This window comes from Nematostella vectensis, chromosome 12, assembly GCF_932526225.1.
Source record: "Nematostella vectensis chromosome 12, jaNemVect1.1, whole genome shotgun sequence".
NCBI lineage: Eukaryota > Metazoa > Cnidaria > Anthozoa > Actiniaria > Edwardsiidae > Nematostella > Nematostella vectensis.
Window position 1 is genome coordinate 13801753 of NC_064045.1, and position 14560 is coordinate 13816312.

General features: G+C 41.0%; 3 protein-coding genes across 4 annotated transcripts; all 3 read right to left on the reverse strand.

Annotated features, from left to right (window-relative positions):
- Positions 1-133: 133 nt before the first annotated feature.
- On the reverse strand, positions 134-1198 carry LOC125557123 (serine/threonine-protein kinase WNK2-like). Its single transcript, XM_048719433.1, has one exon. The coding sequence runs from the start codon at positions 1196-1198 to the stop codon at positions 134-136; it is 1065 nt and encodes a 354-aa protein (XP_048575390.1).
- A 459-nt stretch (positions 1199-1657) lies between these two features.
- On the reverse strand, positions 1658-12316 carry LOC5520244 (3-phosphoinositide-dependent protein kinase 1). Of its 2 annotated transcripts, XM_048720062.1 has the most exons (18): positions 12175-12316; positions 10458-10571; positions 10154-10196; positions 9894-10031; positions 9325-9377; positions 8853-8944; positions 8565-8668; positions 8216-8288; positions 7598-7666; positions 6891-6987; positions 6514-6592; positions 6192-6292; positions 5900-6060; positions 5059-5116; positions 4579-4676; positions 4044-4098; positions 3671-3694; positions 1658-3069 (listed from the first exon to the last, which is right to left on the reverse strand). In XM_048720062.1, the coding sequence occupies exons 1-18, from the start codon at positions 12187-12189 to the stop codon at positions 2950-2952; spliced, it is 1494 nt and encodes a 497-aa protein (XP_048576019.1). In that variant the 5' UTR covers positions 12190-12316; the 3' UTR covers positions 1658-2949. The 2 variants fall into 2 exon arrangements, with proteins under 2 accessions (XP_048576019.1, XP_048576020.1); XM_048720063.1 differs by lacking the exon at positions 3671-3694 and having other exon boundaries at positions 1658-3093.
- Positions 12317-12739: 423 nt separating this feature from the next.
- LOC116603661 lies at positions 12740-14497 on the reverse strand. The gene has a single exon (XM_032365226.2). The coding sequence runs from the start codon at positions 14485-14487 to the stop codon at positions 13804-13806; it is 684 nt and encodes a 227-aa protein (XP_032221117.2). The 5' UTR covers positions 14488-14497; the 3' UTR covers positions 12740-13803.
- Between the last annotated feature and the right edge of the window lie 63 nt (positions 14498-14560).

A 14560-nucleotide genomic window follows, 5' to 3' on the forward strand; every position in this document is an offset into this window, starting at 1 on the left:
GGGGTGCCGGGGGAGGGGGACCCGCCCTGCTCATAAACGAGATGTTTGACTCCGGTTGGCCCCTTCGTTGATATTAAAGTGTGCATTTGGATTGACAAAGTTTCTAGATGGTTCTAGTGACCTATTACCAAAGCTAAGGACACCGATATGAACTTCGTTGATCCGTGGTCAGTGAATTATTCAATTGACACCACCCTGTGTTTTTCTCTAGACACGCCCCTGGAATCTGCCAAACCACCGGTTGTACTGGCGCGGATGGCACGACAGGGCGGGGTCCCATGCCAACCACCGGTTGTACTGGCCCATAAGGCACGACAGGGCGGGGTTCCATGCCAACCACCAGTTGTACTGGCGCGGATGGCACGACAGGGCGGGGTTCCATGCCAACCACCGGTTGTACTGGCGCATAAGGCACGACAGGGCGGGGTTCCATGCCAACCACCAGTTGTACTGGCGCATAAGGCACAACAGGGCGGGGTTCCATGCCAACCACCAGTTGTACTGGCGCATAAGGCACAACAGGGCGGGGTTCCATGCCAACCACCGGTTGTACTAGCCCATAAGGCACAACAGGGCGAGGTTCCATACCAACCACCAGTTGTACTAGCGCGGATGGCACAACAGGGCGGGGTTCCATGCCAACCACCAGTTGTACTGGCGCGGATGGAACAACAGGGCGGGGTTCCATGCCAACCACCAGTTGTACTGGCGCGGATGGCACAACAGGGCGGGGTTCCATGCCAACCACCAGTTGTACTGGCGCATAAGGCACAACAGGGCGGGGTTCCATGCCAACCACCGGTTGTACTGGCCCATAAGGCACAACAGGGCGGGGTTCCATGCCAACCACCAGTTGTACTGGCGCGGATGGCACAACAGGGCGGGGTTCCATGCCAACCACCAGTTGTACTAGCGCGGATGGCACAACAGGGCGGGGTTCCATGCCAACCACCAGTTGTACTGGCGCATAAGGCACAACAGGGCGGGGTTCCATGCCAACCACCGGTTGTACTGGCGCATAAGGCACGACAGGGCGGAGTTCCATGCCAACCACCGGTTGTACTGGTGCATAAGGCACTACAGGGCGGGGTTCCATGCCAACCACCAGTTGTACTGGCGCATAAGGCACAACAGGGCGGGGTTCCATGCCAACCACCAGTTGTACTGGCGCATAAGGCACAACAGGGCGGGGTTCCATGCCAACCACCAGTTGAACTGGCGCGTATGGCACAACAGAGCGCGGCTCCAGATAGATCAAGATCAACCCGTGTGTGTATTGGTAGTCCTGTCACTCGAGGTTGGTCACAGTCAGGGGTTATTGTGTAATTGCTCGAATAAGCGTCTCCCCTGAAAAAGTGCTAGATAGACCTCGATGATGATAAAAAAGTAACTACCCGCCACAACACTTTATGAAAAAAATATTGTCTGTTATTGTTATGTAAAAACAATAACACGAAAAAACAACAAAAATTATATCTATCTATTTATATATAAAACTGCTTTTGGAGTAGGCGCTTATTACCCGCCTTCCCTGAAGAATGAGCGCCGACAAGGCGCTCGAAGCTTATTCGATCAAATACGATAGTGTAAGTGCAGCTCGAAGAGACCTCCGCTCGAAAATTTGACATAGCTTCCCCACCCCTAGATTTACGGCAAATGCGTCAAACGTACTTTATTTTGATAGGGCAGTAAAATAGTGGCTGGCAGAGGCATTTTGATTAAAGCTGATAGACTAACTCCCGAGAATAAAGCATTCTAATTACCACAAATGCTCGTTTGAGCGGACTCGGCGCTTATTTGATTGTTTAGGTCTTGGGTGGAAATTCACGCTAGACATGACAAACTTTTATGTTTCTATTTCAAGTATTCATTCTTGTGAATAGATATATATTTAAAATCTAAGCTCAACCTTGAAATAAGAAAGACTTTGCTCGGAATGCTTTTTCGGTCATTAAAACGAAAAATAAATTTAAGTCTTAGTCTTCTACAAATTTCATGTATTTCCAAATATCTTACAAAGTAGGGGCAACATTCTGGATTATAGCGAGAAAAGTTCTTTCGTCAGAAGCCACCCTTTATTTTATTTATTTTATAATTCAGTCGAGGGAGCTCGAGTTTAAGAGGGTCAACAAGGAAAATAAGAGAAAAAAGAATCAATAAATAATTGTGTACTTGATAAAATATCAATTAAAAAGAAGTGCAGCCTACTTCCTGGCGCTCTGTTTGGGATTCCTTTGGCGGGCTGTAATGCAAGAGAGCACATAAACCACAGGAAACCCAAAACAGAAAAAGGACGCCAGAAACTATGGTGATACGTGATGATGTGTGCTAGCGCTGTTTACTATGGTAAACAGCGCTAGCACAGCTGGCTAGAGAACCAAGAATTGCTGGGTCAACAATGCTATTTACACACGTATTGGGAGGTGCTTCGATGTAGCTCGACAACATTCCTTGATCTTGTGGCCAATCGAGCGTAGCGGTACCAGCAATGCTGGTCGATGTTTGCGCTGTAAGCATGGGGGTTAATGCCTTGTCTTAGCATGTTGCTCCTTTCTCCCGAGTATGGGGAGCTTTTAAACTATTAAATCAGGTAATTAAATAACGGATGAGACCAGCGAGGTGGGAGGAATAAAGGTACCACTGTTTACCATAAGGGCGGTCCTTTCTTTCTGATTAGCTAATTTCTCGACAAAAAAGGTATAACACCCACGACTCATTTGGCGGTGGACTGCTAAAGTTGAGATATTTCCTCGTCTCTCTTCCCGGCCTCTCCTTATGGATTCGGTAGCTCGATACCGAAAATAAAGAGTTTGTATCGAGGCAAATATTAAAATTCATTACTGCACATTTGCAATCTGTCTTCTGTCCTAGTGCAGAAGGCGGCGACTTGTCAGTTGGCTGTACAAGATGGTACCACGTGTTGCAATAAGCGCTTGCCGTTGGTTACTTCTAATGTGCGTTGTTGAATGACTTGTTTTTTGGAGACGACGAACCGTTGGAAGAGCCAAAATATGACTCGTGCACTTCTTGTATTTTCTTCACCCATTCTACCGCGTGCCCTTTGGCGTCCTCTAGGTAGTACGTGCGATGAGGCTAGGGAATAAGGAGATATTAGTGTGAACGCGCCATAAAAATGTCTAATTGGTGTGTGCTAGCCTGTACAGAAAATGCGTCCGCTAAATTGAGGCTGAAACAAAAACAATTTTGTTTAAACGCGCCATTAAATTGTCTAATTGGTGTGTGCTAGCCTGTACAGAAAATGCGTCCTCTAGATAGCACATGCGATTAGGCTAGGGAACAAGGTAATATACCGTGTGGAATTAAAGCGTCTAATAGGGGACTTGAGTAGTCCAGACCTGGGACTCTCTTTGCGCTCGACATTCTGGCTTTCACGCGAGCCATTAAGCCTTTCTGAAAAAATGTTTCTGGCTTCATTCGTTAGTGCGAAATAGTCTGCTTTTTGTTATTGTTATTTTGCCGCCAAAAGCCGGAGCGCGAGCGAGTTTGCCATCCAAGGCGTCACGTGATCGCGCAAGCCGCCTATTGGTGTGTGGTAGCCTGTACAGAAAATGCGTCCGCTGAATTGTTGGAGCTGAAACAAAAACAATGCTGTGTAAACGCGCCATTAAATATCTTATAGGTGTGTGGTAGCCTGTACAGAAGATGCGTCCTCTAGGTAGTACGTGCGATGAGGCTAGGAATAAGGAAATATACCGTGTGAACGCGCCATTAAAACGTCTAATTGGTGTAAGGTAGGTAGCCTGTATACATAGAAAACGCAGCCTAAAATTAGTAAATGCAATGAGGCTACAGAAGATGTTTCATTACTGAATGAAGACAACTTTAGCTTGCTCCCAGAGTAGTATATAGGGAACGGGTTAAGACGGTTTTTTTCATTGACGCGGGAGAGCAATATAAATATTAGCAATCTGGCTAAGTCGAGTTTTTTTTTTTTTAAAGTTTACAAAACTGGAGTAGGATTGCAGTTTCTTAAGGAATTTTACATAAGAATCTTTCCTATCGCAAGAGGTTATTCTACTTACCGTGTGAACAAAGAATATTTTGAAGTTTTTTGCTTCGGGTCTTAAATCCTTTGTCCTGCGAAAAATGCCATATGGAATTGGTAAGAAATATCACAGTGATAAGCATATAAAAAAGCGTCGCGTAAACATCGCAAATATTGTCCGGGAAAACGCTACACAGCAGGGCAGGGCCAAGCTATACTAAAACACTCGTAGTGATATACAATTACACATTAATTTCGTAATAAATGTTTTTTTTCCTGGTGCAATATATATTTTTCAGAGTGGGCTGAAAATACAAACTCAGTTAAAACATCGGAAAGGTGACTCACTCCTATCACACTCAGTTCTTTAGTGGACCTTTCTGACGACAAACGGTCCACACACCCACCCAACCATCCCCCTGGATCCGCCCTTGTACCCCCCTACCGCGTAGGTCGCTATCTTAGACACCATTCTTCTAGGCAAACCTGTTTCACAGAACGGCTTAGTCCACTGCTCAATGTTTCCTTATCTTAATTTAGTCTGAGCTGAGTAATAGCTACATTTCACATACCAAGGTATCTCCCCCTTAAGATCCATGTCCACTGGGTCGACATAGTACAGGCGAGGGCCTTCCGTGAGGATCAGCTGGCGCCGGCGAGCAAACAGACCCTGCATAATACAAAGGAGTACAGCATTAAAAGAGTGACCCCAGCATAAAAAAACTATTCAGGTTTGTTAAGTGACATTTTATGTCTTTTTGCTCGACAAATTCCCGGAATAATGAGTTAATACCCTTCTAGCTAAGTGGTATGAAGTAAAGTCAATACTATGCCTATGAGATATTGCTTTCATTGTTTTAGCAACGTGATGTAATCCTGGTAGAAGTAGAATACCGTAACGCCTGTTGTTAAGAATAAAGTAATAATTCTTGATAAATTCTTGATAATGATAAAGGTCACAATTCACCTTTATCATTGTGTTGCGCTAATAAGAAAAGCTGCCCATCCTCAGAAAACCTAGCTGAGCATCAGTGAAACAAATCATCTTTTACCTTCCGCTTATCGACAACCCCTGTCTTCAGAATAAGATTATTATTCACAAACTGGTGCCTGGAAAAAACAAACAGAAGAGTTTATGGGGTGAAAGTAAACCAAAATGCTTGATCCAAGTTCGCTAGCAAGCGCTTTACCTACCTGCAGTTTTTGTTATTCTTAAATAACGAAAAGACACGATAATACCCAATACAGTATGTCTTAAGAATCCCCGGTCAGCGTCATCTTCTTCCCCTTCCACATTTTCTACCAATACTCACCATTTATACTCTAACCTGTGTGGCTAAGCCTTTCTTGGCGCTCTTTTAATCCCCAACCCCTTCGTCCCCCCGCCCAACCTGATCACCCTTCCTTGGCTACCATTGTTGACTCACCATTTAGACTTTTTGGCCTGTGTGGCTAGTCTTTCTTGGCGCTCTTTTAATCCCCAACCCCTTTGTCCCCCCGCCCAACCCGATCACCCTTCCTTGGCTACCATTGTTGACTCACCATTTAGACTTTTTGGCCTGTGTGGCTAGTCTTTCTTGACGCTTTCTTTCCCAACCCCCCTCCCCTCCCATCACACCCAACTTCTCCCTCTTCCTCTGATACCATCATTGACTCACCATTTAGACTCTCTGGCCTGTATGGCTAGTCTTTCTTGGCGCTCTTTCACCCAACCACTCCTCCCCTCCCATCCCACCCTAGCTCCCCCCTTCCTCTGCTACCATCTTGCCTCACCATTTTGACTCTCAGGCCTGTGTGGCTAGTCTTTCTTGGCGCTCTTTTGCCATACCCCCCTTCTCTCCCCTCCCATCTCACCCTAGCTCCCCCCTTCCTCTGATACCATCATTGCCTCACCATTTAGACTCTTTGGCCTGTGTGGCTAGTCTTTCTTGGCGCTCTTCCTCAGAAATCCCAGGTGCAGTTCGGGTGATGGGTGGTCTGTGGTCCTCATCTGATAATCCAAACCTTGCGAGAATGGTGTCATCAAAACCATCGTTACTATCAAAAGTATCAACCTTTAAAAAAAACACACACAAGTTGCAGTTCGGGGATGCTTAGATTTGAAACATGGCCCTTACTAACAGATGGAGGTGGATCCTTATCTAATAAAGGGTGCAATATAAAACATTTTTCATAGAAATTCTACCTTATATTTGCTGCGTAGTTCCTCTTCAGTGCTACTGGTGGGCGGAAGGTATGGTAGCAGTTCTGGAGCTTTAGACTCTGGTAGCCCATCCCAGTCAACACCTGAGTAAAAAAAATACAGTAAAGAGAGTGGTGTTCACACTTCTAGAAACACCTGTAAAAATTGAACAGAAAGTAAAGTATTTTTCTGCCTGAAAAATTGGTTAATTCAAATAACTATTGAAAAATATCTTTCCTGTCATTATCTTCTTTTAATCTATCGAGTCCAGGGTGTGTCTTAGACATGGGCTGTTACATTAAACAGTGCTGTCATTATTATGTACCTTCATAAAACTGATGTTTCTTTAATTCTGAAAAACCTCCGCATTCTTCACAACCTAGACGTTTGGTTGGATCTAAAATCTGTAATTATAGGGAATACACATTATAAAGTAAGAAAAAGGGGTCATATCATGAGTTTTCCATGGGTAACTGTCGATGCATCTTATTCTTGAATTTGGTAAATGAAGTATAAAACTTTGTTTTAGTTTTTTCTCACATGATTGTCTTCCAATTTGGAATGAGAACAATAACAAAGGAATGACTGGCTAACGCTCTTTATGTTAAATGTACAACCTGATGTTATCATTACCCCTTTAAACCTTCTCAATCTCATCCTCCCTCTACCAATGCTAAATCAAATTATACTACATTAACTCACTAGAAGTTGCTCTACAAGGTCTTTGGGAATTTCAGGAAAGCCACTTGGGAAGGAATAGTCATTCTTGATAATTTTCTGAAATATCTGATACTCATTTCTGTTGAAGATACATAAATTTACGGTAATACTTCAGTATTCAGTAATCTTTCACAAAGAATTTTGGAACTACAGTACCATAATACTGGAATAATTTTGTTAGCAAATAACAAATAAAAACAACAACAAAGGCGTGGCTGACAAGCTTTCTTTTATTCCACTGAATTTCATTGTGCACCCAAATCTGTGCAAGAGTACCCACTGATTTTTTTAAAAAGATCTCAATACCCATTTCTCATTTCAAAATGTTCATATCATTATTTCATATTTAAGTGTTGAGGTTTTCATTATGTGATTTGCTTCTAAAAGTATTTTAAAATATGCCAGTGATTTGAGCAATGCTTGGCCAAAAATGTTGTAACTAACACTCCAACACATGCATTGTCTAATTGTCATGGAGATCTGACAAAATAAATAATTCTGTAAGCTTTGAATTATTTTCTCAGGTTTCCATCAACATTGTTGTATGTGTGTTGAAGCACAGAGTTTTTTTTACTAAGTGTTAAATGTTAAGATTTGCTTAGTTCAAATTACTTGAACCTCAAAAACAGTCTGTTTAAAATGCTGGGATTTCTCTTTATTAAAAGTTAGACTCAGTGCTTATCACGTACCCTGCTCTGTATGGTGTGAGTCCAGAGAGAAGCTGATAGATTATGCATCCTAGGGCCCAGATGTCAGAGCTGGAAATTTCAAAATATTGTAATTATCTTACAGTTTGCATCGACAACTATGAACATGTAAGAGCATCAAAGTATCACAAATTTGACACCTGTCCTCATTGTTTCTTCATCAGATCTCGAATGTTTGTGTTGTCATAACATTTGTTTCTGTGAACCTTCTGATCAGCCACAAACTGACTGTTCGAGATATTATTTTCTACTAACATTTTTTTGAGAGAGTCGATGTATTAAATATTTCGTCTACAAAGAAAAGAATGAAGAAATGTCTTCATCATTGTTTCTTTAGGATCCTCGAATTTGAGTGATCATTCTTAAACCTTCGCATTCGCTAAAAGTGTGAGCGGTATGATTTCTGAGAGTGGCATAGTTCTTGATTGGCTCATTAAAAGTGTGAGTCTTGATTCTCGAGTGGTGAGAGTGCTAATGAGGACTCGACACTCACGAGTGGAGGTTATGTTACTCTAGAGCTGTACTGTATATACATCACCACAACATGCTCCTGATTCCTGTTTATGTTTGTTACACAAAGTAGAGTGTGGAGTGGCCTACCTTTTGCATGCTCGCTTATCAGTAAGAAGTTCAGGAGATACATACTGTGCCGTGCCAACAAAGGAATTCCTCCCTGGTACACAAAACAAATATCCTTTCTCATGACTACGTGCTTTTATAATAATAGTAACAGTGAAACACTCTTACAACACAATCAAGACTACGGTATTATTCTTTAATACTGATTGAAAACTTTTCTGAAAACTTTGAATTTTTGGCGTGGGTAGCATCACAAAAACCTCAGAAATGTGCTACCATCTAAAGTAGAAATCATAAATTTTTTGGTGCAACTTAAATTATGATTTTAATAGGAAGTGGCCAGGCTCTAAAAGTGCTCCATGTAATTTACCTTTGTTTTTCTCTTCATCTTTATTAAGAATCTTTGCTGTCCCAAAGTCGGTGATTTTTATATGCATGTTCTCATCGAGAAGAATGTTTTCAGGCTTTAAATCCCTACACAAACAGATATATGTTGTGAGTGATATCATCATCACCATCATCATTATCAACATTATCATCACTGCAGTCATTATTGTTGTTGTCATTGCTGTTACATTATGTCAGTCTTTGTCATCAAAATTATCAACATCATTGTAGTTTCATCATCATTGTTTACCTGTCTATTACCAAGGTTTACCTGTGTATTATCTGTAAACCATGTAAGTGCTCCAGAGCAGAGATTATTTCAGCCGAGTAGAACTGTGTACACTTCTCATCAAATGAACCAAGCTACAGTATACAAAACAATACAGTTTAAAAAACTTGTGGATTTTTGTTTCAACAGCAAATCAACCCCTTTTCTACTAAGTATGTATCCTATTACAGTAGGCATATAAAAATTATTTTGAATCTGTTTATAAACATGGGTGGCAGATTATTAAAGTATATGTAGCAAGCAACAAGAGAGAATAGAGTAAAGTTGTTAATAAAATGTTATAGTAGCCGCTAACACATGTACTGTACTTAATGAGATTGAAACAATTTTAAAACTAAGATAGAAAATTAAGTTGAGTTGTTCATCCTTTACAGCTTAGCGCATAATTGCTTTAGTTGCAGGGTCTTCTAGTGTATCTTAATCCTGAATAATGTGGTTGGCACTATAGACTTACTCTTGTAATGTATGGAAGAAGCTCACCCTTTTTGGCATAACTTAGGCCAAAGTCTAGTGAAAAGTCAAGGTACAACCGTTTTTTTGTGTACATGTTACATACATATCTACCATACATATCTATATGTACATATCTACCAGATGGGAGGGTGATATTGAGAGAACTGTGATTGAGGTCAGCATTTCCAGACTAAGGTCCCAGTTTTTTTTTCAATCTAGTCTGGTATGAAAGCAGGTATCTTATTTAAATTATCTTTTATTTTTAGACTTTCAAATGAGATAGGAGAAGATACATATACACCCTATAAGAACAAATCAAAATTTATTTTTAAAAAATCGGGTGGAAAATAACACATGCTGGGATGCATCAACAGCTTGATTATATTAAATGAACTTTAGATTTGAGGAAAACCTCCCAATTTTCTTTGGTACAAATTTCTCAAGAGATTTTCAGTGCGTCAGTCTTTTGCTCAAGGTAAGATTTTATGCAAAAGATATAAGCAGAAAAATATGTGCTTATTTTCTTTTTGTTTCTTTTTTGCTCATGTAATTATTTATTTGAAAGGATACATAATTTATCTCTGTCTTGGAATGTGAAGTAGAGTATAACAAAAAACGGGTGGTTGAGGCGACTTAGGACTTCCTTCTCTCTTGACACCTGGGCAACTTTCTTCTCTTTTTGAATGTGTCTCTTTTCCAATACTTTGACTGAAAAAGTAAAGAGTACAACATGCAAAGGGATTAATGAATTTCCAATAAAAACAAATTGGAAAAACAATGCGGGGAAGTACAGTATCGTTTGAAAGTTTCACACATTTGTGTTAACCTACTTGCATATTCCTTTCCTGTACTTATTTCTTGAGCAACATACACCTAATAACAATAATAAATATTAATTCAATATCCATTCAAGTAAAGCACCCTACACCTACACCCCTTGGAGTGGGGTGGGGCTAAGAGAGGCTTATTTCAAAATCATTTCAGTTTGTGACACTAAGCATTTTGGCCTCTGTAGTAGACCCATTGTAAAAAGGTTCCAAATGCCATAAACATTGGAAACAGACCATATTTGATAATTTCATATATCAAACATGCATAACTAAAGATAAATAAATGCGATCCCTGATAACTTACAGTAGAGTAGGAACCTTCTCCAAGTAACTTGCCAAACCTAAAGTCTGATGTTTTCTTCTTTTTAGGAACAAGGGAATCTGTAACTTGTGTAGGAGAAGGATCTGATGGGGCAGGCTGTGCAATTGAAAAAAATGTTATAGCAATATTTTTAGCATGGTATATAACCAGTATCAATAGAAATTTAAAGGGGAAAATTTAAATGTGCTCTATCATAATTTTAGAAATCTTGAAAAAAGTTAAAACTTCCAAAAAATATATTCAGTTGTCGCATAAATCATACAATATTATAGGATTCTTGTAATATTTTTGGGAGTGAGGGGAAATAAAATAATCTTAATTAATCAAGTGGACCTTCCCGTCAAATGTTTGAAACCCCTCCCTGGACCACTCTGATAACACTACCATGGGGGCTTGGGAACAAATGTCAGTTGCTGGTTTGAGACTCTTTCTCTTCTGTAGCAAGTAATTTCATGTATCAGCATGTGGCAAGTTGCATGCCGAAATGTGCGAAAACAAATACAAATGATGACTAACGCCAGATGAAGATAATTTATTTTTCCATTTTTTTGGTAACTGATATTTTCATAGTTATTAAAACCAATGTACTCAATGAAATGTTACTGGCTTTGAAAGATAAAGGCTTATTTCAGATGACTTGTTGTCTGGTAGTTGCCTATAGTTTGCATTATGTGACGGCAGTTTTGTTCCATGGGGGTGGGGGCTTTGTTTTGTACAGAGTCAAAGTCTTATTCCCCATCCTTCCCCGGGATCATAGGGGTGGGGGTTTTAATTAACTAGTGCATTGTATTTTATCAGCCATTTTAATTAATTCATTTGAAACATACACTTTTATAGTATGAGGAATTTTGTTACCATGATTTTAGATTTGGGTGCATAAACGTTTTCTCTGGCGATTACTTGGCCTTTAAGTGTGTAATTATTTTAACACAAGGCTCCAGTAGAAAAGATAGACTACAGTGACAGTAAAAAATTCAATTTCTAAAGGTCCTGTCACACATAAACTTTTCGGCTTTACTTGTCTTGCCAAGAAATTGTTGCAGGATGCACACGCCCTCTCACATGTGAAGTTCTACTTTTCGTGCGACCTTGAGAAATGCAAGGGGTGTCACATGCCAAAAAATATGCGTGCGACTCGCAAATATTTTTTTTTGCGAGACAGGTCGCAAGAGAAAAAAAAAGTGCGTGTGACAGGACCTTAACATTGTTAGGGCTGGCTTTTTATATCGGAACCTTTCAAAACCTTTCAAAAGCTAATAATGCACCCAGGTATATTTTCACCCTGAGCAGATTTGATTCCAATAGATATACTATGTTTACTATGATAAGTGAAACTGAAAAAAATACTACTGATAAAAACAAATAAGTATTAAGTAAGTAAGTTAAACAAAGAAGGAAACAAAAAGTTTGACATTAAACTTATCAGCACCGCATCATTTTTGCAGCTATAGCGTAAGTTTATGCAAAAAAGCTTCGCCGATTTATTAGTTCAATCATCTAAAACATCTACCGCTAAACTATTACGATAACGTTCAGGATTCACATTATCTGAAGTATTTCATTAGTGAAATTCTCTCAAGTCTAACATTCACAAAGGAAGACTCGTATGAGTCGCCGGTCGTAGTTTCTAGACACAATTTTAAGGGCTTTGATGAATAAAATATCTCTAACAGTCCCCAAGTCTATGGGTATACTTTACCTCTTTAGTTGCCATTTGTTGGTCGTGTTATTCCATGTTAAAAATCTAGAGGAAATAATCGGAAATCTACGAGTTTGTGGTATTTTGAAACAGAGGGAAAGGAGGTACAACTACTGCGCATGCTCCAACAAGCCGCTGCACGTCTCCTGCTAAGTAGATTCGCTGGGTACCCTGTGGTACACTAAGTACGAAGAAAGTTTCTATCTTCTATTGCTGTTATTATAAGCCTCAAATTCCTGTCACTACACGGCTTCAGGCCCGTAGCCAGGATTTTGAACGGGGGGGGGGGGGTTATTTACCCATTAAGCGGACCATTTTCTCTTAGGTAGATCATCCCAGCTTGCAGTGGTCCTCAATTTTGCTTCATCAGGGCACACCTTCAAGTCGTGTGGGGTGGTTCTTCCGAACCCCCCTGGCTACGGGCCTTTACTTGGACGTGTTCTTTTATTGAAGAATCTCATACCCCTCCCCCCCAGCCCAGCATAAATATGATTTCCTCTCAAACGTAAAAAGGCAGGCTCCTGTGCAAAATGTCTTTGAAGACAGTGAAGTCAAACTCTTAATATTGGACACTGTGGTATGGTTAATTTGCTCAATTTTTAGAGACCCGAGGGCTAACCGTTCATGCACTGATACTATAACACAGGTTAATGGGCATGCTGTCCCCCCAACACCAGTTTTCTTAATAGATCTGTATTATGCCTCTTCCCTCTCTCATCCCCACCCCTATGAGGCACTTACACAGGGGGGTGCGCAAGCACCTCCCCTTTGCGGCCAAAAAGTGGGTCATTCCTTATTGAGGAATCTTCTATTACTATGCTTTTTCCATATTTTTTGACTGCGCACCCCCTTCAGCCAATCCTGGAAGTGCACCTGTCTTATCCGATTGACCACAAGGCTACTGTTCTGTGAATGAACCACAGCCCCTCAACCAATGGGAAGTAAGGGTGGCTACCTTCCCCCGCAGATATACTTTCCTAGGTCAAGCACAGGAATGATAGCCTGTGTTCCCCCTAACTAAAGCCTTTTGAGCACAAAGACAAATGTGGCATAAGGGATAATATGTCAAACACAAGCAAAAGCATATAAAAATCGAGCAGTTGCTAGTCTGTCCTAGTGAGAACCAAGCATTTTTGGGGGCATATTGAGGGAGGGATGGGGAGCCAACTCTAACTATACCCAAAAACATTTTGCACCAACAACCCATTGTGAAAATGAGATAGCAAGCACAAACAAAAAAATAAATGGTATTCCATAGTCGTAGCAATTCTCAAATTATTGGGGAGGGGGGCACGATACAGAAAATTTAAAAAAAAATCATGGAGGGGGCACAGCCACGCTCCTACTGGTCATTTCCTTAAAATTTTTGAAAATACTGGGGGGGGGGGGCACGTGTCCTCAGTGCCTCACCCCCTGCTACGTCACTGTATTCTAGTATGTGAGCACAAGCAAGAAATCATTGTCTTAATATTTTTAAGCACATCTAAATTTACAGAAGCTTGGCTTATAAGATGCTTCACTTTCCCTCTGCAAGTGTATGATAAATCAAGGCGCATATATCCTTTTTCTATATAATACCTATATGACTGTGCAGCCCCCCCCCCCCTTGCCTCTCTACATCCCTCAAGGTTAACTCTCAAGGTCTTGTGGCCAATTGAACTTCTCCACCACATTAACACCAGCTTTCCTCATGCCCTGAACCGCAAGATCGACAGGTGAAATCATCTCTACACCAGGCACCTTACACATGTTACAGTCGGATAAATAACTGTTATTATACAAATTTCTTTGATCAAGGTATCTTGCTAAGCATTCCGGGCATCGCTTCTTATAGTTTTCTTTTCTTGCACCACAAAGTGAGAGATCCACTACAACTCGAAGACCACTATTTTGGAAAGATTTCTGAGTCAAACATGAACTTACTCGAACACAGCTTGTAATCGTACAACCACCGATAACAAGCGTTTTAATTTCAGAGTCGAGTAATTCCTGTATCCATCCGGGGAACCCCTCACTGTGCATTGCAGAGGTTGAAAGTTTAATAAAGAACGCTATCTGCTCACCACGAACAGCCTCAGATACACTGTCATCAAGCTCAAAGTCTCGACCTCGAAACGGCGTTCGCGTCATTCGGATAGGTAATTTCTTGAGATCGAGGCGTGAGAGAAGTCTTGCACATTCTTCAAAAGCCTGTTTCAAAGGTAATACCTCACTGTCACTTATTCCCGCCCGCCAAGAGCCCTCTGTGAAGGCTTTCTGGACATCAATTAAAAGAAGTGCCACTGAAGGTCGCGCGACGGGACGCACGGCCATTTTGGAAAGTTTTGTGTTGGAGGGGAGGGGGTGTTCCTATCGCGCAAAGAGTTGTGGGGGAAAAAGCTTTTCC

What these genes read in the sequence shown, in the direction of transcription:
- LOC5520244 (XM_048720063.1), bottom strand. An exon ending in TACAGGAAAGGAATATGCAA is followed by an intron (nt 10,032 to 10,153) that starts GTAGGTTAACAC and finishes TTACTTTTTCAG; the next exon opens with TCAAAGTATTGGAAAAGAGA. An exon ending in AACTACGCAGCAAATATAAG is followed by an intron (nt 6,061 to 6,191) that starts GTAGAATTTCTA and finishes TTTTTTTTAAAG; the next exon opens with GTTGATACTTTTGATAGTAA.
- LOC125557123 (XM_048719433.1), bottom strand. Translation starts at nt 1,198, where the DNA reads ATGGAACCCCGCCCTGTTGTGCCTTATGCGCCAGTACAACTGGTGGTT.
- LOC116603661 (XM_032365226.2), bottom strand. Translation starts at nt 14,487, where the DNA reads ATGGCCGTGCGTCCCGTCGCGCGACCTTCAGTGGCACTTCTTTTAATT.